Source organism: Argiope bruennichi, chromosome 11 (genome assembly GCF_947563725.1).
Source record: "Argiope bruennichi chromosome 11, qqArgBrue1.1, whole genome shotgun sequence".
NCBI lineage: Eukaryota > Metazoa > Arthropoda > Arachnida > Araneae > Araneidae > Argiope > Argiope bruennichi.
The window spans coordinates 44,619,303-44,645,024 of record NC_079161.1 but is presented as its reverse complement, the minus strand read 5'-3'; the positions used below and the strand labels follow the sequence as shown (position 1 = coordinate 44,645,024).

The window sequence follows — 25,722 nt, the reverse complement described above, 5'->3', positions numbered from 1 at the left end:
CTTTCTGTGAAGTGGTGTGGAAGCTTGGAGAAGGGGTGGCAGCTCAATTATCCCTCTCATCATCTGATTGCGGTTCAAAATTATGAGATCCATCCCAAAGTACCCCTTGTGTTGCTCTAAAACGGGACGTTAATATAACTAATCTAATCATTGTAATAAAAGAATGTTTTTATAATCCTTGAAATAATTTTTAAACAATTATTTCTTAAATTATTTTGAATGTTTAGCGACTATAACCTGCGTATTAATATCGATTTGTATCCTATGGATTCAAAGTGATCAAAAGGCCAAATAAAATAAAGAAATTTCAAGAAAAATCTTAAAGAATGTATAAAACAAACTAAGGCTAATTCTCATAGTCAGAAATGACTTCATGATTTTCTTTTTCATAACTTTGAAGCGCTCGTTATTTTCTTTAAAGAAAAGCTGCGCAAATGTTACTGAAAATAAGCCTTTTAAATTACGCTTTTCGCCGTTTAAAAGTTATTTTCTTCTTCATAATAAGAAGCAACTTTTGCTAATTGGAATTAGCAATGTCATGACTTTTTACTGAATTCTTTATATTTCTATAATTACTACATATTTCTTTAATTACTATTTTTCTCCTTAAGAATGTCTCGGCCTTACTGAGAGAGTAATTATATGGTAATTATAATCTAGCGATCCAACAAAGTTAATTTCTTTTCTGTTAAAATTTCATTTTTCAGCGTATTATGAGTCTAATATTTACAATTTTTTCAAAAAAATTCTTTAATTTAAAGCTTAAAAAATAAAAAATATTTTATAAAAATCATATAAAAGGAAATGTCTGTTCATATATTTATTCCAGATATAAATATCTTTTTATTTTGAAATGTTATATTTGGTGAAAATAATTGTAATAAATAAGCAATTTTAATGTTTTTAAGAAATTATAAGTTAAGCATTTTCTATTAAAAACGTCTTGGGAAAACAGTGATTTGTGCAAATAATTGCATTATTTAAGTAAAAAAAAAAATCAATCTTTTTTTAAAGAAGGAAATACTCAAGATGCATGAGAAAAATTGTTTATTTAATTTAAGTGTGAACTAATTGTTCATTTTATTGCTTAAAATGTTTATTTTACAATTCTTTTAATCTTTATTTTCAATAAAATAAAAAAAAAAACTAACAATTAATTTGGTTTGCAATGAAAATACTATCTAAATCACATAAATTAATAAAGTTAAAATTATTATATGAAATTTTTATGTTTCAAGAAACACAATGCAATGATAAATGTTTCTGTTTTTAATACTAAATTCCCAGTTTCATTTCTGGCATATATACTGTAAGAATATTTGTATAATAATTATAAAATATTGATCTTATTACAAGCTATCATAATTTAGAAAAGAATACTAAGGGTTTATTTGTTTTATTCATAAAATTATACTTTTATTTAAAATAATAAAAACCTTAAATTCTATGAATTCAATATCATTAAAAAATTTAACGCGTTTTAAAATCAACTATTATATATTCAAATAAATACTATCGATAAAAGTGCATAAATATTTTAAAATTTTATTGCATATTATAGCAATGTTTTACTGTCAGTAAGTGTCAATAAGCGATGTTCTTCAAAATTATAGCTTCAATCACACTAAATAATTAAAAAAAATCGGAATAAAATTATAATTATCTTTTTAATCAATTAATTTATATAAACTAACGTATCAATGTAAAAGATTTTTCAATTCTCTTCCCCCATTATTTACCACGGCGATTAAATTCCTGGTTTAATTCGAAAGTTTGACAAATATCGGTTTGTCTATAAATTTGATTTTTACGCAATTACCACTAAGTCGGATGGTGTGTTTAATTTTCTGTGGATTTCTCCGAATGTCTCTACAACTCATAAAATTTCAGCATAATAAAACAACTTTTTAAAAATTATTTTTAAATTGTGGTCGTTTTTACATGTTCAGTATTTGGGAAGCAATAGATAGTTCAACGTATGTAAAATTTTAAGTCATTTTGATAAATGCAAAATATTTAATAACATTTTTTAGTAATAATAAAAGTAGTCCTTTAATTGTAATTTTAATCCTGAAGACAATGAACATTTAATTGTTATTACCGAAATATTGATAAAACGAAGGCCTGTGGGAATTTTTCACATTTAAAAAAATAAAAGGATAAAATCATGAATTTTTGTTGAGATTGCTTTTCTGTATTGCGTTTTAACTAGCCAAAATGCTATGAGACTTCCTTATCGATTCCGGCTTGAAGTTTGACAGTTTGGCTTATATAAATTAGATGAAATTGCTAAACCTGAGAGTAGAGTAACAAAAATTCAATCTCTTTTGTTGTTATTGATGAAATATTGAAATATTATTAAAAATATTTTTCAAGGAAAGGATAAGTAGTTTGCTTGTCAAAATATTAATTGTGTATTTGCTTAAAAGTAAAATGTCTATAAAATATAGATGCTTAATATTGGTCATTCATTGCTGTGTTTTGTAAACTTATGTATATATGAAGAGAAAAAAAGGATGCCATTTCTAAAAAAACTATGATGTGGTTTCCTACTGCAAATTATGATGTGGTTTCCTACTGTGGTTTACTGCAGCAAGTTATGAGAAAAACAGATTTTAAATATTTTTTTAACTCTGTATTTACCGATGGTACTTTAAAGTACCGTTTAGATCCGGCTAATATCTACACAATATGACTATTTTTTCGAACAGTATTTGAAAGAACACGAAGAAGTTTTTCCAATAAAAACAATAGATATGCTCTAAAAAATGTCATTAAAAATCTTTTAAGTTAATTTATTTAATTAAATTAATTTAATTGACTACAATTCCTTCTTACTGTATTTATTCTATACCAAAATTTAACTAATGCTTCAAAAATAAATTTGAAAAATTGATGGTAAAATAATTTGATAAATAAAGGGAAAATATAAGGTCTGCTATATATGGAACTACAAATATGTATTACTATGAAATATCTCATTATTTTTGGAACGACACTGAAATTAGTCTATTAAAAACGATTTGTGCATAGTTATTTGTTTAATTAATTAAAATTTCTATCTTGCAATGAAACAATGATGTAATGTTGAATAACTACTAAATGGTAACTTCATTTTAATGCTACAAATGAATTATTATAGACTTTTTTTTAATCATGGCTTTCTAATTTCATAAATAATATCAGCTGTAGTTTAAATTTTAATATAAATGGCAAAATTAATTAAAACTCTTTTTGAAAATATTATTTAATCTGTATTTGAAAGGTTGAAATTGATATACAATCAATCTCAACATCTTATGACTGAAAACTTAAACATCCATCTTATGTCTGAAATCCAAACAGTCAGCAATTTTCGGCGTAACTTCAGCAAGTGAAGAAAACTCATTTTCAAGTAAAACAAATATCAGAAAAATTTTTCAATAAAAACGAATGTAAAGAGATTCACTCATAATATAAACTTTAATAACATCCCATTTCCTCTACAGTAATTTACATTTTAAAATAAACCAAAATTCCTCAGGGGTATAATACTACTAGAAAATATACTGCTATAAATTATGTAGGCCTTATTCACCCAAGAGGATTTTGAAAATAAATAATTTCACATATTCTTTTGAATTTCCCAATGACTGTTAACCAAGCAATGTGCTATTAAGCACGTTCAAAACGCACAAAACAAAATATATTATGTAGCTAAGCATTTTAACAAACGCTGACTTAAATAGTTAAACAAAGAATAGAAGGAATAAAGTAATTCTCATTATTAAAAAAGTCTCAAAGCATTTTTTTTTTTTTTGCATGTAGCTTTGGGTCATTTTGTTCTCCTTGCAAAAAAAGTGCCTGAAGAAGTTTTTAAAAATTACGTTTACAGGATTCCATTTTTCATCATTTTACAACATTTTTCCTCCGTCTTCATGACAAGTTTCATGCCAAATAATTAAAGTTTGCAAAAGAACAAAGCATTGTCTTAATTACACAAATATTCTCTTGTTATTTTAATTATTTGGAAGTTTGCCATTTTTGAAATGCGCAATTATTGTGGCAATTACAATCTAGCTATCCAAAGAAATAGGAAAGAAGAATGTGATATTTCTTTCTTTATTTTAGTACGTCTTTATTTTTTTAAGCAGCAATTCTCAGAAGATTTTACTTCCCAGAATGTTTCCTTTTGACTGCTGTTTTTTTTTTAAATCATTCTTCTTTGATTTTTGCAAATACCAAAAAAAAACTAGTTTCTAATTTGATATTAAAAAAAGAAATGCGATTTTTTTATTTAATTATGAATCTGTTGTGATATAAGTTCAAATAAATTTAAAATTTTCTGATAGAACAATTTTAAAATGTATTTAAAGTTAAATATCTGTGAATGTGTACCCTTTCAGTTAAATATTATTTAAAATTATAAATCATTGACGATTGACTTGCAATCCTTAAATAATCATACTTTTGATAAAGGAGATTTTTGAAATAAATTTATGTGTGTGTGTGTGTGTGTAAATTTTGGAATGATGTTAAAATAAATTAAAATTTAAAGTAAGTTATTATATTAAAAATTAAATAATAAGCGAATCTTTTCTTCACTCACAATAATTGTTTCTCAGTGCTTCAAAAATTCATTCTTACTTTAAAAGTAAATCTTCCAAATAAATCTATTTTTCGGAAGAATAATTGCAATGCCAATATAATTAAACTCATTTTAAAAGAAAACAATAAAACACCTTTTTTCTTTATTTTTACTTTAAAAACGAATAAAAACTATTTTATTCATGAAATAAGATTTAGCACTAGCTTATTTCCTTTCCAAACATTTATATCACAAAATAAACAAATAATATCTTACGAAATTTAAACTCTGAGGAAAAAAATGATGGAAACTCACTGAAATAAATTGCACGTGTTATATTTCTTGAAAAAATCTGGAAATAAATATTTTCTCAAACTAAAATTAATGCCGTGTTTATGCATTATCTCATGCTTTTCTAAAATGAAGAAAAATGAAAACATTAATAAGCAAAGCAATTTAAGAAATCCCAATTTTTTGAAACTCAAGAATAAAATAATGCAAAGCATGTCACAAAATTAAAGCATTTCTATTTCTCTCTCTCTCTCTCTTTTTTTTTCATTTATGTATAGATCTCAATGCTTTTATTTCCTGTCTAAAAGAATGATTGGAGAAGAGTTTTAAAAATTTTATTTTATTTTTCGATCTTTTGTAGCATTTCACCAGCAGATAAATTCAATGGTAGCATTTAGAAGTTGCAAAGACAAAATCTTTCTTTAAATTATGAAATTTTTTTCTTTATTTTCATGTTTAAAGTAGATCGTATTTGTTGAAGTAATGATTATAATGGTAATTAAAAATTAGTTGTTTTTAAAATTCTGCTGAAGATAAATCATTTATCGTAGCTGCAGTTCAATTTTTTATTGATTGTTATTATTCACAAGAATTTGAGTAATTGTAATTAATTGCAAAATTTGATGCATCACTATTTTGTTTTTAATTTACTTTCTCTCATCAAATATAGGAAAGACCCTATCGATTCAAAATGGTCGTCTTTCATTTTTTGGGAAAAATAAAATTAATTTCCCTAAGTATTTTATAATTCACTGCCCATTATATACGCGGTTCCACTTGTACTAATGTTCTATCTATATATATAATGAGATAGAAGAACTAGGCCACCATATTATTTTGGGCCATAATTATTGAATTATTTTCATCTCCTCAAAGACGTTTCAAAAACATTATTTGATCATAATTAATTAATATTAAATATTTTTCATAAGCATTGATTCTTATTTTTACCTTTCATCTATGCAAAGCAGTTTGCTCCGGAGGGAAAATTTTTATTAACCTATAAACCTTAAAGTTTCAAAACTGATATTGGCAACTTTAAAAAAATTGAATTTTGTTTCAAGTGAAAATTAATTTTAAAAGTAGAAATAATATTTTACAATTCGTGGGTTTAATATTTCCTTTATTAATACACATAGGTCACTTAACCGCTACTTAAACTTTCTATTAAATGAAAAATTTCAAATAAGTTCAATTAAATAATTTTCATGGAGAAAAAGGCAACATACATTCAATAGAATATCAGCGCGCATGAAAATATCTATGTTTTTTGAAAATATTTAGATGATTAGCCCGATTTTAGCTTGCATGACTAGTATTAATAAATTGTATCTAGTTTTTGAATAAATCCATCTTTAGACTTATTATCCATACATCTTAACAAGCAAAAGAACTGATTTTCAGAATGACATTTGCAGCACAATTGTAGCTCTGATTCATATTTACACTCAATAAATCAAACAAAAGTTACTGGGAAAAATAATTTCTATGCAAAATTATACTCAAAAACGTGGTAATTTAGGTAATTTAATCAATAAACCAGAAACCTTTCGATAGAATATTCAACCCTGTTTTACTTGTTATTAAAAGGAATTTTATAGTCAATTTTGAAAAAGAACTTTTTTTGTAAAACTGATTTTTTTAATGAAATGATCGAAAAAAACTGGAAAATATCAAATGTAGAAGAAAAAAAGGTTTTGTTCTTTTAGCTTGACACTAACTTTTCTCTAAAGATTGTTTGCACATTTTTTAAGTGCTTTAACTTTTACAAATGTATTAGGGCAGCCGTGGCGTAGTGACAACTTCTCGACCCCGGAACCGGAGAGTCTCAGATTCGAGACCCGATTCCACGAAAAGACGTCGTGTAAGCGTGTTTAGTGCATGTTAAATCCGTTGGGAATAAATGTCCTTCCACTGGTGTGGTGTGGAAGCTTAGAGAGGGGGTGACGGATCAGGTTCGTCTTCGCCATCTCATCACGGTTCAAAATTACGAGATCCGTCCCTAGTATTGCTTGAACGTGTTGCATGATGTTAATATAACTAAACTAAACTTCACAAATGCTTTTTGTATCCATAGTACACATCCGTTTGTAGTACATTCATCAGGTTGCGTTATAGACACATCCCGTATACGTGTTTAACTTAAATTAAAAAGGATGTAAAATGTCCAATACTTTTTTGTAATTTCCTTTTAATTCTTTCATTCAAGCGCCTTCGAAGAACTGGAACACCCAAGATATAATTATTTCTTATCGTTCTCAAAGATAAGAAATATTCTCTATTCTCCTTAAAAACCGCAATGATTGCCTGTGTTCTTTAGAGATTCAAAATTAAAGGATATCTCATTTAACCGAGATTTAATAAGCAAATATCCTCGCAGAATATTCCTTGAGTGATCTCCGAAAATCTTCATTGTCCACTAGGCTCATCTAAGTGAGATTCTTTAACAAATAAAGAACATGTATGGAGTGTTCAATCAATCACATATAATGAATGGAAAAAAAATTTCAATGTGATATCCAAGCGCCTCAGGCGTCCACCACAGTTTTGTCGAAGGGGATTTGGATTTTTTGAGTACTGATAGAGTTAATATTGTAAATGTAAGATCAAATATCATATGCATTTGATTATGTTATGGAATTCGTCAATTATCAGTGCTGTTATCTTGTAACGACTTTCATTTTAACTCCACAAATGAAATATAAAAACCATATAAGATGTATAACAAATATGAATATTTGTATTTAAATATATTAGAAATTATAGAATATTTATAAATTAATTTTTCTTGCGCTGAATCTTTTAGTCTAATTATTTAGTACGTATTTTTTATTTTTTTATTTTATATGTTTTATTTTACTTTACATTTTATATATTTTATTTTATTTTATATTTCACATATTTTATTTTATATTTTATGCATTTTATTTTACTTTTTATTTTAATTTAATTTATATTTTATATATTTTATTTTATTTTATATTTCACATATTTTATTTTATATTTTATGCATTTTATTTTACTTTTTATTTTAATTTAATTTATATTTTATATATTTTATTTTAGATATATTATTTTCTAGGCATTTATTCTTGATATTTATTATATTAAACTTAATCATCTTCTGATCTAAAGGAAGTATAAAAAAAAATAATAATTTCTATCTTTAGACTTGAAATGCAGATTACTAAATTCAAACAAGCGTTTTTCTATGTATGTGTTGCTGAAATCTATTTTGCATTTTGATACACCTTGTTTCAACTAGCATACATGCTAAAACTAATTAACTAAACCCAGTAGGGGATACAAAGTGAAATATAATTTCTAACCCGTTTATCATCTGAAACTTACTCATTACAAAGTAACCTGCTTCCGCTAATTTAAACTTTTTGCATTCTTCCCTCAAGGAATTTAAAATGAGTAGTACACGCTAATTAAAATAGTTTTCTTTCACAACAGTAGCCTCGAATTTGTGTAGAATTCTATTTTGTAAGAAGATTTAGAAGATTGCTCTGTGTACCATAATAATTCCTTCAGTCTCGCATGCAATAGTGTTAATTACAAAGCTTGTACCACCAAGATTTAATTTATTGCTGTCTCTTGTAAAATCAGCCAATGAGAATGCTGTTATGTGAAAGACTTTGTTGCCAGTACGTACAAAACGGTACAAAAAAACAAATAAAATCTAATTTGTTTAAAAGGTAAATTGGTTCGAATTAGCAAAGGATATATAAATAGATTTCTAGTTTTGAAGTAATCCTCTATGGAGCCACGAATTAAAAATTATAATTAATAACTCTTTTGAACATTTTCATGAAGTCTATGTACATAAAATGTTTTGTATATCTACTGTATGCACCTATAATTTTTGACAATGTAATAAAATTTAGCATTCTTTCCTTTAGAGGCAAGAGATTAATTTTCCAAAGTTCAAAGATTAATTGACTTATTTTCAGCACATATTAATATCAATCAATTAAAAAGAAAACTTGCTTTTCCTATTTTTAACTACATAAATGTTATCTCGTAAAAATCATTTTTGCGCTATCTTATAGTAATTATCTCAGAGATAATTATTACCCTATTAATAATGAATTTATTTCAGCAAGATTTTTCTTCTAATTTTAATATTTTCTTAATTAAATTTCATACGAAATAAGTAACAATTATTATATTTTATGATGAAATTCAAATTAATTCTTTTTGCCCAATCTAATTGCTTTATCCAAGAGAATTACCAAAAAATTGCTCTAATAATTTAATAATGTTTTATAATCTCTTCGTTTAATCATTTCTTTTTTTGTAAATAGCAATTTACAAGTAGATAAAATAGATGTTTTCTTAATCATAGCGTCATTTTTTTTGATGTTAAAAAAATCCTCATTTTGCTGGCATTTACAATTTTATTCATTTATTTTTCTGTATATATGAATGAAAAAATATCTCAAAATCTATACAATCCCATATGCTTTATCAACAAAAAAAAATGTAAAATTCTTAAAATTACTTAATTATTTTTAATTTTAAGAATGAATATTTTAAAGGAAATTTAATACAGATATACATTTAAGTATTACGTTTAGATGCCAACTTGTCATTTCCGTATATACACGGAAAGCTAGATAAATAATTTTTCATTAAACGCATTTCAATGAAAACTTCACAGAAATCTACAAATTTGATTTAAAGACCGTATACAAAATTTCATTTGCATAGTTCGAAGCAATTAGAGTTTCCATGTCCACAAACAAGTAAGTGTATTTCCCAAAATGTGTTTTTAGGCTTACAGATGACTAAAACAATCAGAGTCCCTCAAATTTATTATAAAATTTTTTGATAATTGCAATATGTTTTTATTGTATATTTCATAAACGAAAAGGTAAAATCTAAAAAAAAAAAAATGCAAAAGTTAATGCTCTGATATTTTTTGCTCAAGCATTGGTAAAAATCATTTAAACTCTCTTAAAATTATATAAAAGAAATAAAGAGAAAAGATCATTTTAGAAAGTAAACTTTGTATCATTTTGAGTCTAAATGGAATGTACAAATAATCACAGAAGTTAGAACCTGATATTGGAAACAAAAATTAAATTGACAAACGAAAATGAAATGGGTTCAAGTTACGTAAACCATAATTATCTACTTATCAGGCAATCGTTATGGAAACAATTATTATTTTTTCCTATATCAACATAAGACTACAATAATTAGAACTATGCAGTTCATATTAGCAGTTAAATACATAAATGTTGCAGAAAAGAAATATAAAAGGATTTCAAAAAAGTAATTGCAAAAAGAAAAAAATAAGTTTTTTTAAAAATAGAATATATAAGCAAATAAAACGGAAAAATTAAAACAGCAATCAGATACATCTATAACCGCTCCCTTCATTTCTAATTCTAGGTATTTTTAATAGAAAATTTGAATTAGTTTACTTAATTAATGGTTAATTAACTAGAATGTACAGTGAAATAGTCCACAAGTATGCTGCGCTAGCATTAAAACACTTTTAATAAATTAGTTAAGTTGTCTTTAAAAAAAATAATTGCAAAATCTTTTACAATAAACTTTGTAAAAGAACACCGCAGGCAATACCATTAATTCTAAAAGAACTTTTCAATGTCATTTAGGCAACAACCTATTCAGAGTCACGCCTATGAATAATTAATTAGCAAAGTTTCAAAATTCATTAGTTATTAATATTGACAATGACCGTGTCAATAACTAACATGGAAATATCAATACTTCAAGTGGTTTGTACGATAATCGCATATTAAATGCCCCCGACAGAAGGTAAAATGATATTTAATGCTCTCAAATTATAGCAGGATATTAATCATTGCTCTTTTCTACTTTCAGACAATATTATGGAAAGGAAACAAAAGATAATTGATATTTATTAGCTCCTCTTAAGAAATTGGGATGAAAATATTATTCATAATTAAATGGATTGATTTTTATTTGGAGAACAAAGTGCGTGATCAGGAAAACAACGTGTTTTGTTAAATCAATAAATGGGGAAAATATCGTAGGTTTTCCAGTAGCTCAGCAATAAATATTTGAACAAATTAACTCGCGTGTTTCGGTTCTTTGCTTTTCTCCCATTCTGAAAATATGAAGAGTTGAAGTAGCAAAAATAAATTCTGACATATATGTCAAACTGTTACTTCTATTTGTTCATTGTCTTTTTATAGCCTAAACTATATTTGATCAATTCTTGCTTGGATTTCCCTTTGAAAGCTATAATGAAATTTAGTTTCATCATAAACTGAATGGGTCAAAAGACAATTCTACAATCCAGTTTATTTCTGTGTGGGGTGGGGGATGTTTGGGGGGAGGAAATTTGCATTTGTTCGTCATTAGGTTATTGTAAGTTTAAATATAATCAATTTTTCAGTAACATTGTTTCCAAGAATTACACAAACACTTTTATTCAATATCTTAAAATATTGATTCATTCAGATTTAGAATGGAATTTCCTGTTAACAAATTATTTTGTGTATTGCACTTTTTCGTTTGCTCTATTGTCCTCAACATTTCAAGATTTGACTCTATGAAAATGAATTTTGACAGCAATGTTAAATAATTATATTCTATTTATTTTTTTCCTTCTACAATTGTAGAATTATTTACATCTGATTATTTCTTGCCTAGGGTTTCATTTAAGATTCGTGTTGAAACATTATTTTTTGAAGTTGAGTGTGTCAGATAGAAACCCTAGAATCCAATTTATTAAAGTTTCTTTGGTGGAATGGGAGATTATATTTTCCTTTATGTAATACTGGGGAAAATATCAGTTAAAACTCTTTTTATTTTACTTTCTGTTGGTATAAACCATTATTCAGGAGTATATCTTTTTCAAAATATCTCAAAAAAATTATAATTGCGGTCGCATTTCTTGCTACCTCTTTGAATGGACTAGCCTCAATTCATGTACCAAAAGACGATACACATGATATTTTTGAATTTGTATTTAGTTTAGATGTGTCTGCATTTATAGGGTTTTTTTTATTCTAATATTTTCCATTGCGCTTTCAGATAGAAATTAGGCTTAACTCTCGGATTTCAACAGTCAAAAAGTGAAAAACTATCAGCTATCCTTCAAAAACTTTCAAATGATCTCTTCACAGACAAGTATTATTAAAAGCAAAGACCCCCAAAGTTTGAAAAAAAAGACTTTTGTCAGACTATTTTGCGTAGATTTTATAATTCCAATTAATTCACCACCATATAATGTTATAAAGTTATGAGAAAAAATTTAATTATTTCTCTATAAATTAAACCAAACATTTATTACAGATTTATTCAGCACTCTTTGCTTTTTAATAATTCGAAATACTTCGGTTAATCTAATAAACCTAAACTGTCTTTCCTTCTGCCAATTCTACTCATCTTTTCCTTATTTTCAACGCTTCAGCTCCTTTAACCCCTATTTTCTCTCTGTTTTTATAAGAGTCCAAGAAAATATCGCCAAGAAAATAATAAAATTTTATGGACGTCTTGATTAACTGTTTTCTCTCTACTTTTGAAACAGCCCCAGAATTTATTGCCGAATTCCCAATCACATACAGCAAAACTGATTCGACTGCTTGTTTTGATTATCTCTGCAATTAATTTTATTTCCGCGAAAAGAAACAAAATTACGATTTATTATCAAAAACTATTTCAAAGATTCAATATTCCTTTAATTCTCTGACAAAATATCTTTTCCTTCATGTAGAAATGAATAAGCCTTCCATGAATAAATAAATCGGGGTTCTTCCAAAACTCTGCCTAACATGGAGATTTATAAAGAAATATACCCTTACCAGATGATGTAAAACAGTAACAGTCAAAGCGCGAACCACCTTAGCGAATCGTAAGGTAGATGTATTCTGAAAGTTTCTGTCTTTCCCTTGACAGAAGTCACATAGATAGTAGCATATGTGACTAGTCAATAGAATAGTCAATAGAAACGTCTACAATGAAGAAGGGTTGTTGTGTTCTTCAATTTAGCAAAATGTAATCTGTTTTGCGATGGCATTTTTGATCACAATTTGGGAAAGAAGTTCCAATTAGAAAATTTATCTATCAATGGCATGACAAATTTAAAACAACAGACTGTTTGTGCAAAGACCTGGACGACTGATTGTGTCGCAAGAATTAATCATTCAACGAAACCCGGAAAAATCAAAGCAGAGATTGAGTCTTGAAGTGCATATTTCTCATCTCATCGTCTGGAAAATTTTGAGAAAGAAGCTAAAAATGATTCCATATGAATTGCAGACTGTTGCAAAATCTAAATGACTTTGACAAATAAAAACGCTTTGAATTTTATGTCGATATGCAGCTTCGTTTTGATGATTTTACCGATCACTTAGTTTTCATTGATGAAACAACATTTCATGTCAGTGGGAAGGTACACAAGCACAATGTTCCCTTTGTGTGTGGGGGGGAGAGAATACCAAATTTACAGTTTAGCGCATGCGAGATTCCCCTATGGTAAATTTGTTCTCTGTAGTGTGTAGAAAGAAAGCGGGGGTTTACACACTTTTAAGGAGTCACACATAAAACATCTGCGAAGCAGAGATTGAGTCTTGAAGTGCATATTTCTCATCTCATCGTCTGGAAAATTTTGAGAAAGAAGCTAAAAATGATTCCATATGAATTGCAGACTGTTGCAAAATCTAAATGACTTTGACAAATAAAAACGCTTTGAATTTTTTGTCGATATGCAGCTTCGTTTTGATGATTTTACCGATCACTTAGTTTTCATTGATGAAACAACATTTCATGTCAGTGGGAAGGTACACAAGCACAATGTTCCCTTTGTGTGTGTGGGGGGGGGGAGAATACCAAATTTACAGTTTAGCGCATACGAGATTCCCCTATGGTAAATGTGTTCTGTGTAGTGTGTAGAAAGAAAGCGGGGGTTTACACACTTTTAAGGGGTCACACATAAAACATCTGCGATTGTCTGTAACAAAACTTAAAATAACCCCATACAATTACAGATGGCATGTAATAATTTACATCGTTCTTGATTTATATTGCATTGAAACTATGTACTTCTTTAGAAATCACTCTGTACTTCTAGATACTATGCCGAATTTAATTCCAACTCTTTTTCCTGCAGGGGCATGCGATTTAAACCGGAAAGATGCCAGAGGACCGGTATTCCGAATGGAACCTCCTTCAAGAGTTGAATTTTCGAACAACAGTGGCTCAGAACTTCGATGTAGTGCTGATGGGTATCCACAGCCTCGGTTAACGTGGTTAACTAGAGAAGGTACTCCTGCTAGAGATGTACCAGGATTACGCCATACTATGTCCGATGGAACCCTAGTTTTCTCGCCGTTCCCAAGATCAGAATACAGACAAGACATTCACGATGCAGTGTACCAGTGTTCAGCCTCGAACCCAGCTGGTACTATTCTAAGCAGAGAAGTCCATGTGAGAGGAGGTAGAAAATTTGATTTATTAAATATGTTTTTTTATTATTTAATCAAATTGCTGTCATTTAAAATGTCACTCTTCCCCCTCTCTCTCTCTCTCTCTCTCTCTCTCTCTCTCTCTCTCTCTCTCTCTCTCTCTCTATATATATATATATATATATATATATATATATATATATATATATATATATATATATATATATATATATATATATATATATATATATATATATATATATATATATATATATATATATATATATATATATATATATATATATATAACGCTAACGTACGTGGCACAAAAATCTCACTTATTATTTACCGTAAAATGGCAACAATCAAATATAAAGAAAACAATCATGAGACTGCCTCATTCATTGAATATTTTAAAGGTACATTAAATCCAATGCTTCTATCAGCTAATTAATGGAGCTGTAGCCGACGTCCTGGACTAGGGGTAGCGCGTCTTCCGGGTGATCTGGGCGTTCCGGGTTCGAGTCCTGGTTCGAGCATGGTTGTTGTCTTCTTTGTGTTCTCTCTGTGAGATGTGTGAATGAGCCCACCAGTAAAAAGGGGTTGCGCAAGCGAGTGTGTGTGTGTGTGCTATCATCATTTGAGCTAGAAGTCAAATTTCTGACCTCGGGTGCCCAGGGGTCTTTACCCTCAGAAGCTACTGCTCAAATTTGGCTTAAAATAGTCGCATGACAAAAAAAATGGAGCTGTAAAATATTATTAGAAATATTCTGGAAAAGTTTCAGCATCTCAAGAGTGTATTTAGTAAGAGGAAAGAAAATGAAATAAAGAAATTCATTTTTAACAAAAATTTAAATTGAGCTCAAAAATACGCTCACACATCTCGGGATAAGAAATCCTGGTAAGATTTTAGATTAATTAACAAGAACATCAAAATCGTACCAATCATCCAAAAATTCGCCTAAAAACTGCTATTCCGGATGAATACCAGAAGTGGAAATTAATGGCCTTTAGAGATTGAGAAAAATTGGCGACAAATCACCACAAAATATTTCAATTTTGGCGCGTACTTTACTTGAAGTCTAGCCGTATCGTTATGACTTCCTTTTGGAAACGGATATTCATATTTTCTTTCCCCATCAACTTACAAAAATTGATCTTTGTGTTATCTTAAGGCTCAAAAAATTATCTTTTAAACGACATAAATTTGATATTTGCACAATTTCCCATTTAAAAGAAACATTTTTAATTTATTTTGATACATTATCTGAAAAAATATTTTAAATGGTATGAAGGAATTCAAACTATATATCGAACATTCAATCGCGAGTTTTGCCAATCATTCACTCAGTAGTAGAATTTTCAATTCTGCTTTTATTTTGTGATATATATACTTTTTTATTTGTTGTAAACTGATTGAAATCATAATTTTTAATCCTATCAAATAACAAATTAATCATTTAACTTGCTATTACCCGATAAAATGGATGGACGAACTGGTCTCCAAAGGCGGATAGTTATAGAAAATATTTTTTGCTTATTATTAAATAAATTCATATTCTAAATTTAATTAAAGCGTAAATATGAGAATTATAATAAGTTAGAAAATAAATAAAAACGAAATAAATTAAATCAATATTGATTATTTTTTTAATCTGAATAGGAAGATGACTGGGGAAGTTTTGGATAGAATCATTTGCTACAATCTGTAATAAAATATGATTATTTTACTAATTGATAATCAGATGCAACGAATTGTTTATTGAATACTCCAAAAAATAATCGCGCCCTTACCAAAAATATACCTAGTATAAGAATGTATCTGTTATACATGTATGCTTGTTATACCTGTTATTTTTTTAATTACTGTATATCTGTTATTTATTTATTTAAATGATAGTATACCTGTAATGCCTGTATACCTGTTATTTATACAGATGTATACATGTTATTTATTTAAATTACTTATTTCTCACTTTGTAAAGAATATTACAAACGATATAAATGGCTTAATCTCTTTCTGTAAAACATTAATTTTATAAATAACAATTTATAAATGGATAAAATGGGTGTTTTAATAATCATATCGATTTTGTTGGGATTTTCAGAAATCAGTATTTTACTATTTATTTTTTTATTTATCTTGTTCTATATATAATATCTTCAAAACATATATAATCCTTAATGCTTTACTAACGTATGAGAAAAAATCTTGAAATTATTTTAAAATTAATATTGCAAATTTTAAAGAAAAATGAAGAAAAAACATTAGTAACAATACTGACAAAAGCAGACATACTCAGCATAGGTTGATAAAAACGATAATTACTAGCTTCATATACGGCATTCACATTTCGTCGATACAATGCAGTTAACATGAATACACCTAGTAAACAGAATTATTTTGCAACATCTGCAATGATATAATCATTAAATTTCGCAATCCCCATTTACTATGGAATAAAATAACCATTAACAAAATAAACGTAAGGATCCAAAGAACCACAATACATCCATTTCTCGCTTCATATCGCATGATCTAACTCATTAAACATAAATAAACTAGTTATCATATCAAGATGAGTATCTAAACAACCTCATCTAAGCATTTCGCAATATTGCTTAAAGAGCATTATGTAATTAATGATAATTACAAAGCATATCTCCAAAATACCCGCAACCTACATACGGAAGAAATAAATATTGCTGAACCTGACAGAAATAACCTTAATAACTGGTTTGTTTGAAGAGCAACAGTTGCCCCATCCCCATATTAGAGATAAGCCTTAATCTGTTTATTTAGGGATATGATGATATGGAAAATGGGGCTTTTAGCGTCGAAGTGAGTCTCATTAATTAGCAGCCTTAATTGGAAGGCTGGAGGACCTGATGCTTGGTTCTCTCCTCGGAATTATATGGAATGTGGGGAATAGAGAACATGAAGTTTCAGATTAATATATTATTAAAATAAATGAATATATTAAGAGGAGGACAGATGTTTTAAAATGCATCGCAAATAATTTATGCATTTCTAATCAATGCTTTATAGCGAGAGTTAACAGTAGTCACAAAAATACAAAACTTTGGTGATATGCATTTCAAATATGAAAAAAATAAATGCAATAATAAAAGTAATTAAGATGTAATGTACCAAAAAGAAATGTGATGTATACTTTTAATTATATTCTTATTTTCAATTTTAACTATTTTTTTCTTAATTTCAAGTATTGTTTCTTAAACTCACCGGCATGTGTATGAGATAGTAAAGAATAAATAATTTAATAATTTTAAATGAAAATTAAGTTCTGAAATTATTAAAATAGTGTGTTCTCATCTATGATACATAGGTATGCAAAATTTCAATTCTTTATTGGGACATATCAATATGGTGTGGAAGTTTGGGGAGGATGTACCAGCTCAAATGTCGTCCCTCATCGTCTGACCGCGGTTCAAAATTACGAGGTCCGCTCCGAAATAGACCTAACATTGCTTTAAAACGGGGCTTTAATATAACTAAACTAAATTAAACTTGCTGAAACATATCGAAAGATAATTATAAAATATCGTCTTTATGAACGTTTGAACGTTTGAGAAAGTGAATTAAATAAAAGTGTTTAGTTAAGAAATAAAAGGAACATTTATTAAACAGCGTTTTATGTTAAATGTTTTATAAGCGTTTTATAAGTATCCAACGTAGAAAAAATAATATCAATTATTCTTATTCCTCACACTAGTTCAACTAAGCAATTAAATGAAATCCTTTGGTTGTTCATAGTAAGTGCAACAATACTCCATTTCAAGATATCAATTTGCAAGCGCTTAACGAGTTATAGATTAAATATCAGCTATGACATGCTGATTTAAGCCCTGCAAATTACTGTAAGACATCGAATGCCCACAATTTTTTCACAACCTCACATGAAAAAAATTTTTTTTTTGAAAAATGGCATTAAATGACTATTAAGGGAAATTTTCTTATTAAATCATCGTCCAGTGATGCATAGATCCATCTATTGGATTCTAAAGTAATATAAATCTTTAATTAATCAGTTTTATTAGTAATATGGAAAAAACGACATTATTCCTAATTATCCCTTGATTTATTTTTGCATTGTATCCAGGCAATTGCCTAATAATGGCACTGCTTCAAAAAATAATGGTACTGCTTCAAAATAAATTCATTATATCAGCTATTATCTACAAGCAATTCCTCAATGCAGTATGTGTAGAAACTATAATTTACACCGCACAAGCCGCTTCTTGCTACCAAGAAATTCTTTGTTATTTTTAATCCCAAATAAATCTCTCATGCGCAAATTATTTCTCATTTTTCTCATTTGAGGAATTTTAGGCATTAGAGAGCGAAGAGCAAAAATATATAGCAATATGTCTTTTTATATAGCTTTATAACTGACTATATTATGTACATAATGCTTTCTAATCAATTCTTGTCCAATGGTATGGGATTATTGGTATTATAATTAAATATTTAAGTGTCTAAGTATTGTATATTTAAATGACACATTGATTTTTCAACGCAACCTAATTCCACAAGTAAGGCACGATATAGTGCAGAATTTTTCGTGCTTATGTTTCAACAATAGAAGGAAATCATGTGATTATTTGGTGAAATAATGAAAAACTCGAATTTAATTAAACCCATAAAAAAGTTATTACTGACACGTATGGAAATATGTTTTGAAATGTTGCTGAAATTTAAGGAAAAATTGTATGGGAATGAAAATTACATGAATGAAAGGAAAATATTTTGAATTTTGCTATTATTGTAAAATCCATTACTGAACAATGGTTTTTATGACTTCATAATATTATGTCTTCATAAAAGTAATTTCTTTGAAAGAAAGAAACTAAACATTCTTATTAAACTGTCTAAACAACAGAAAGGAATCATGCGATTATTTGGTGAAATAAAGAACAACTTGAATTTCATTGCAAACATTGAAAGATATTACTGAAAAGTGTGAAAAAGGTTTTGAAAGATTGCTAAAATTTGAGGAAAAATTGTATGGGAATGAAAATTATCTGAATGAAAGGAAAATATTTTGAATTTTGCAATTATTGTAAAATTTATTATTGAACGATGACTTTTATGATTTCATAATATTTTGTCTTCATAAAAAGTAATTTCTTTGAAAGAAAGAAACTAAACATTCTTATTGAACTGTCTAGCTTATATTTCTACAAAAGAAAGGAATCATGCGATTATTTTGTGAAATAATGCAAAAATTTGAATTTAAATACAACCATAATAAAGTTATTACTGACAAGTACGGAAATATGTTTTGAAAGATTGCTGAAATTTAAGAAAAAAATGTATGGGAACAAAATTGGTTAAAATAAAACAAAAATATTTTGAATTTTCAAATGTTAAAATCAATATTGAACAATGATTTCTATGACTTCATAATGTTATATCTTTAAAAAACAGATTTGTTTTGAAAAAACGGGGTAACTAAACACCCATATTAAACTGATCCTATCTCATGAAGTTCAGGATAAATAAAAGAAATCACTTAACTATGGTAATCTAATAATAGCTGTTGGAAGGATTGCATGTCTTGCTACTTGCAATTTAATGTAATTATCTTGACGAGAAGAAAGTCATAAACAAAGTAATTCGATCCTGTAGTGATTAGCTTTACACACAGCATGTTTTCCCTTAGGCAATTTGAAAGAAAATGTCGAAAGCAATCCTTTTATTTACTCGGTCCTTTTATATAAGCAATTTTAATTCCACATCAAAACAGAGAAATTAATATTTTTTATTCACGACTAGCAGATTGAACTTTTTTATGAAATCTTCCAAAGAATAAGGAGCAAAGTAATATAATATAAATAATATAGTGTTTTTAATATAATTTTTAAAGATAGGAAAATTTTCGAATTTTAATAAAATAATCCTTAGTGAATTGTATAGTATATTATTTAAATTTGTTCGCAAAATGTTATGCATTCCGTAAATTACTTACATTGCAAAACTGAATTTCGAGAAACATATTTCTGATATTTTTTTGAAGCTTATATGCCACAAAGGCCATTAGTTGACCCTTTTTCGCCGATAATATTACTGAAATTTAGAAAGATAGCAAATTGATACCATTAAAACAATCCATAAAGTATAATGAAAAATAATAAAATATAAATAATATAATAATTAATATCATAATAATAATAATAATGTGAAATATTGGCATTCTTTTCATAGAAGGTTGAAAATAATATTTTTATTATCGAAAAAGCATGTTAATTCCAGAATAAAATCTATGATTAAATATTTGTAAAAGTGGATATAAGATTATGGATGCACCAATGTAAATAATGCAGGAGAAAGGGGATTTTCCATTTACATCTTACATGTCTATCGCAAATTCTCCTTTAATGCTATGTATCATAACAGAAAACTCTAATTATTTAAGAGTTGTACATAGTCCTACAAACATATTCAGGAATAACGATTATATATAAATACAAAGCACAAGTAACAAAACACAGCCCAAGAGCACACTGGAGCAACACTAAACAATAGCAGACAATCACTATTAATGAAAAGTAACAACACAAAATGTACTGACAATTCATAAGAGATAGATAGTCTCAACTATGATTTCGCTCATTACTTGTTTGAGGCAACTCACTAATCAAGTTTCTCGATTCGTCTGGCTCACTTCTAATACATATCTTCGGTTCTATAGCTTCATGATAGAAAATTGAATGCCCTAGAGCAAACCCTGGACATAAATCCTAAAGGAGTTATCGCCAAGATTCTGGAATATTTTGGATCCTTTAATTTTCTCCCCAATATCTTGTGTTATTGGCTCGGCACCTATTCATCAGCCAATGATGTGTACGCAAAATTATCTTATTTTCCTAGAAGACTTTCTGCCCAAGGAAGTAATATTACATTTTTTTTTTTTAAATATTCAATATTCGACTCAATGTCTAACATTCATTAAAATACACAAACAGAATCTTCAGATATCTTTATTTTGACAATTTTCACTTTATAAGTAGAAACCGGTATGGTTAAAATATTCCGTTTATTTGATAATTTATGTGAATTGCTAAGGGTGTAAGTTTATAATTTATTCTCAACCCAGCGTCGAAGTTCTAATAAAATTAGCATTCACATTTTATTTACCGAAAGGAACGAGATCTTATTTCAACTCGACCATTCGGCATTTCATCTATTTGTCTTTAAATTTATAAATTTCTCAATCACGACGATGCAAATCAAGCATGATTTGCATCGGTTTTGTCAAGAATGTCCCTTGAAATTTTAGAAAGGAATATATACGTAAGATTTATTTTTATTCTGTTTTAAGATTGTAGATTCAGTGTTTAGCTAGTACATAGCGAAGTTGTCACCAATAAAACAGCTCATAAACTATTTTAATTCTGAGACATATTATTTTGTTGATAGCTGTAAAAACAAAACGGGGGCAAATTTCGAGCTTTTAAACCATTTCAATCATTTTGATAATATCAAGACGCTTAATTCAAATTTTCTTATAAATGATAGACGCTGATATTTCATTGTAATTATGTTATTAGTGATAAAAGCAGGGAATTTTTCATAATTCTATGAAAACTAATAAAAATACAGACTTGCTTAGATGAGAAGTTCACTATAACAGAATAATTAGTTATAGATAAAAAATTTAAAACCAATTTCAGTTATCTCCCCCAAACTTTCTCACATGGTCTCTTATTTATTTGTTATACCATATTAAAATTAGAAATAAATATAAGTTAACAGCCAAAGAATCAAAAAGAAAGATTAATACAATACAATGTATCAAAAGAAAGATTATAAATACAATGTATATTATATTTTATTATATAGATTCAGAAAATTTATATAGGTGTTTTGCACATTGTTTATTTATGGATTGATAGTTTGTTATACCATGCAACGCTGGTATGGCTGGTATGGTATGGTTATGGCACTTTATCCCTGGAAGGCGGTAAATAATATCCGGAAATTGAGTTTGTGCTTTAGACAAGTTTTTCTCTATCGATTGAAAAAATGATTTGACACAAAACTGTACTTGTAGTTACAAGAACACTTACCTAATTTAATATATTTGTGTCACTGCATTTTTGAATTATCGCTTTAACATCTTTCCGAAATACAGACCGACAGATAGTCAATCCATTGTTGATTTTGTCTCACACTTTGACAGGTGTCTAAGCTATAGCTCTCTCCTTATTTTGTAATTCTTGTATTAATTTATTTTCAAACAACTGGACAGATGGACTGTTTTGGAACAGATTTTACTCAAAATTTGATTAGAAATCTGCAGATTTGGTAAAAAGACCATATAACATATTTCAACCGTCTAGCTGAATGCTGTTTCAAGAGTCAACCTGTTGTTGGATTTGGTTCTAAATTTGATAGGTGTTTACGATATAGATTTTAAATCTCTGTACAGAATTTCATCTATCTAGCTTTCTTCATTTTGTAATTATCATTTGTAATTATCTTCTTCTGAACGTATTTTACACATAATTTGATATAAATCTGGAAATTTTGTATTAAGAGTGTATACCAAATTTGAACAGTATAGCGTAAAGTGTTTTGGAGTTATCTTTATCGCAGACAGGCGGACGGATGGACATTTTCTAAAAATGTGTTCTTGGAATCAAGTTCTTAAACGTGGAAATTCGTGAAAATCTCGAGGTTTTTTTTTTAATGATTAATTTATTTTCTCTATACTATATAAAAAAAAGAGATATATCATGTTCTCGAATACAGGTTGGATTTCATATACCAGGATTTAGTCACAATTCTTTCGCTTCTTCCATTGATTTTTTATGTATTGTTTGAAAACGTCATGTTTCCTTTCAGTTAACAACTGATCATACATCAAATATCCTTTGAGTAAAGAAAGAAAACACAGTTGCTAGTTTTGCTAAGAAACGGATTTCTGGTACCGCTCACATGATATAATTTCACATAGAAGTAACATTATATAGGTAGTCACATTATATAATTTCAGAGAGAAATAACAGGTTTCAATGTACAAACTCCATGTAAGACATGATGAATGTTCCCCAAGTCTATCCCAATCAATTGCTGTGGCCTTTAGAATATTTAAAACAACAAAGTGGAGAAGGAAAAGTAATAGAGCTGTATAGTAAACTCTGATTCATCTGCAAATCAGATCTTTGAGTAATGTCTTCCATCCTGATTATTTGACAACATGAATTGCAAACATGGAGCAGAGAAGCTAATTTCTTTTCCGAAATGAATATTCGATGAGTGGAACCAGAAATCCGTTTCTTAGCAAAACTAGCAACTGTGTTTTCTTTCTTTACTCAAAGGATATTTGATGTATGATCAGTTGTTAACTGAAAGGAAACATGACGTTTTCAAACAATACATGAAAAATCAATGGTAGAAGAGAAAGAATTTGCATACAATGTTTACTCAATCGGGTAATGTTTGAGAGCTCTTATATTTTTACTTTTTATTTGCCTTGTTCTTCTCTTATCTCTTCTCTTATCTAAATTGTATGGAGTGTACACAATAAATATAAACAGTATGCAACATAAAAGTCCCGTTTTTTGGTTCGATGTTTTATAATACTTCTTATTGTTGATTTTCCTTTGAATTTCTGAGATATGACTGTACAGATTATATGCCTTAAATCTGTTGTGATATTAATAGCATAAATAAAATAAACATTAACCAATGAAAGCAGTCTCCCTTAAACATTCTCCCACATTGTCTAATAAGCGTTTTATGCCAGAAAATACCTTGCATGGCAAAGCATCTGCAGCCTTTCAAAAGTTTATTACTCATATAATTAGTTTTTAATATTAGTTAAATATTACAAAAGTCAAGAATATTAATTAAATTTCCAAAAATATATGATTGCATTTTACAAGAAAGTATTCAAGCGCTTCGATTGATTTAAATCTCCTTGAAAGATTTGCACGAATTTAAATCAAAATAAAAACGATAGTCTGAATCAGATTCTATAGCTTCAGAATTCTATAGCATCAGATTCTATAGCTTCAGATTCTATAGTCAGAATATATATAGTAGATTATATATATTCCATAACTGCGTTATATAATAAGTTATAATCATAGAAGTCTTTTTTAAATATAAATATTTTTATAAATATTCAAACATATATTTCGCCTTATTCAATATTTTCAACTATCAGTCTACCTGAAGAAAGGATCACTAAATCAAGCGTCATTATAAAGATACTGTGAGTCAAAAAAATATATGCATTCAATGTGAGAAGTTAATGACTTTTTTTTTTTCTTTTACTTAGAAAAGATTATTAAATTTCGTTGTTAAAAATTAATAATATCCATCTTCCTTAGAATATTTATATCGGTGTATAATAATTCATAATATATATAAATATATAAATTCCGTTCTTCAAGAGGGAAATATCGCATCATATTTAGATAGAGCACATTACAAATTAAATTCTCCATATTTGGTATATATGCACAGTAGTATTTTTCCTAGACCTATCTATCTGATGGACGAATCACTGTGACGAAATGTCATTATAAAGTAATTTGTTTATGTTACGTCCCATTTTCAGGCATCTTCATGCCATAATAGAAAAAAAAAAATGAGAAAAAAATCAAAAGTGTAATTATACTCCGGGATAAATGTTAACAGCTATATAAAACACGAACAAAATAAAAACATATCTGAGCGTCTATAAGCAAATACGTCATAAGACCCCAATCCCCACCCCCATCTCCCGTCAACCAGAGCCATCTGGACCAGATTAGTAATCAATCACAGTGATACCGGGGGTGGGGTATTCTCAGTGATACCGGGGGTGGGGTATTCTCAGTGATACCGGGGAGAGTGGGGGGAAGAGCCTCCGCTTCGTTGAACGGGCTTTTAGGTTCTTCCCGTATTGATAAAAACACTTATTTATGAGCATTTAGTTAATTAAAATTAAAAATCATATAAATAGATTTTTTTTATTTCAATATCCGTTTAACTTTTTAATTAATTTAATACTTCTAGAAACTTACCAGATTATTTTTTTGCCGTGCTTTATTTTCGGTCACAAATTGTATAATTCCCACTATTTATTTATTTTTAAATTCTGAAATTTATTATAATTTCATTCATTTCCGCGCCACACTTTCAACCTTTTAAAAATTCTGCATATCCAACTATCATTTGATAAACTGAATAAAAAGAATGAATTCTATTGAAGAATGCAGGATATTTGAGTGCATATTCCTTATTCACATATTGTGTTACTGAATGATATGAAAAAGATTAAAATACATATGTATTCTTATTTGCGAGGGTTTCTTTTTCAATTTGTATGCAACCTATTTTGATGTCAGCAAACACGTTTTTCATTTCCCGAATGGAGATAAAGTAAACATTTCCCTACTCAGTATCGTTTTAAGAATTGAATATATCCGTAATATGAT

The 25,722-nt window shown here is 28.0% G+C and overlaps 1 protein-coding gene across 1 annotated transcript in view; it reads left to right on the top strand.

Annotated features, from left to right (window-relative positions):
• LOC129956546 (cell adhesion molecule Dscam2-like) overlaps positions 1-25,722 on the top strand; it is a 241,489-nt gene that overhangs the window by 104,803 nt on the left and 110,964 nt on the right. Inside the window, exon 2 of the mRNA XM_056068473.1 lies at positions 13,974-14,300. Within this exon, the coding sequence (XP_055924448.1) occupies positions 13,974-14,300 (327 nt within the window). The remainder of the gene's footprint in view (positions 1-13,973; positions 14,301-25,722) is intronic.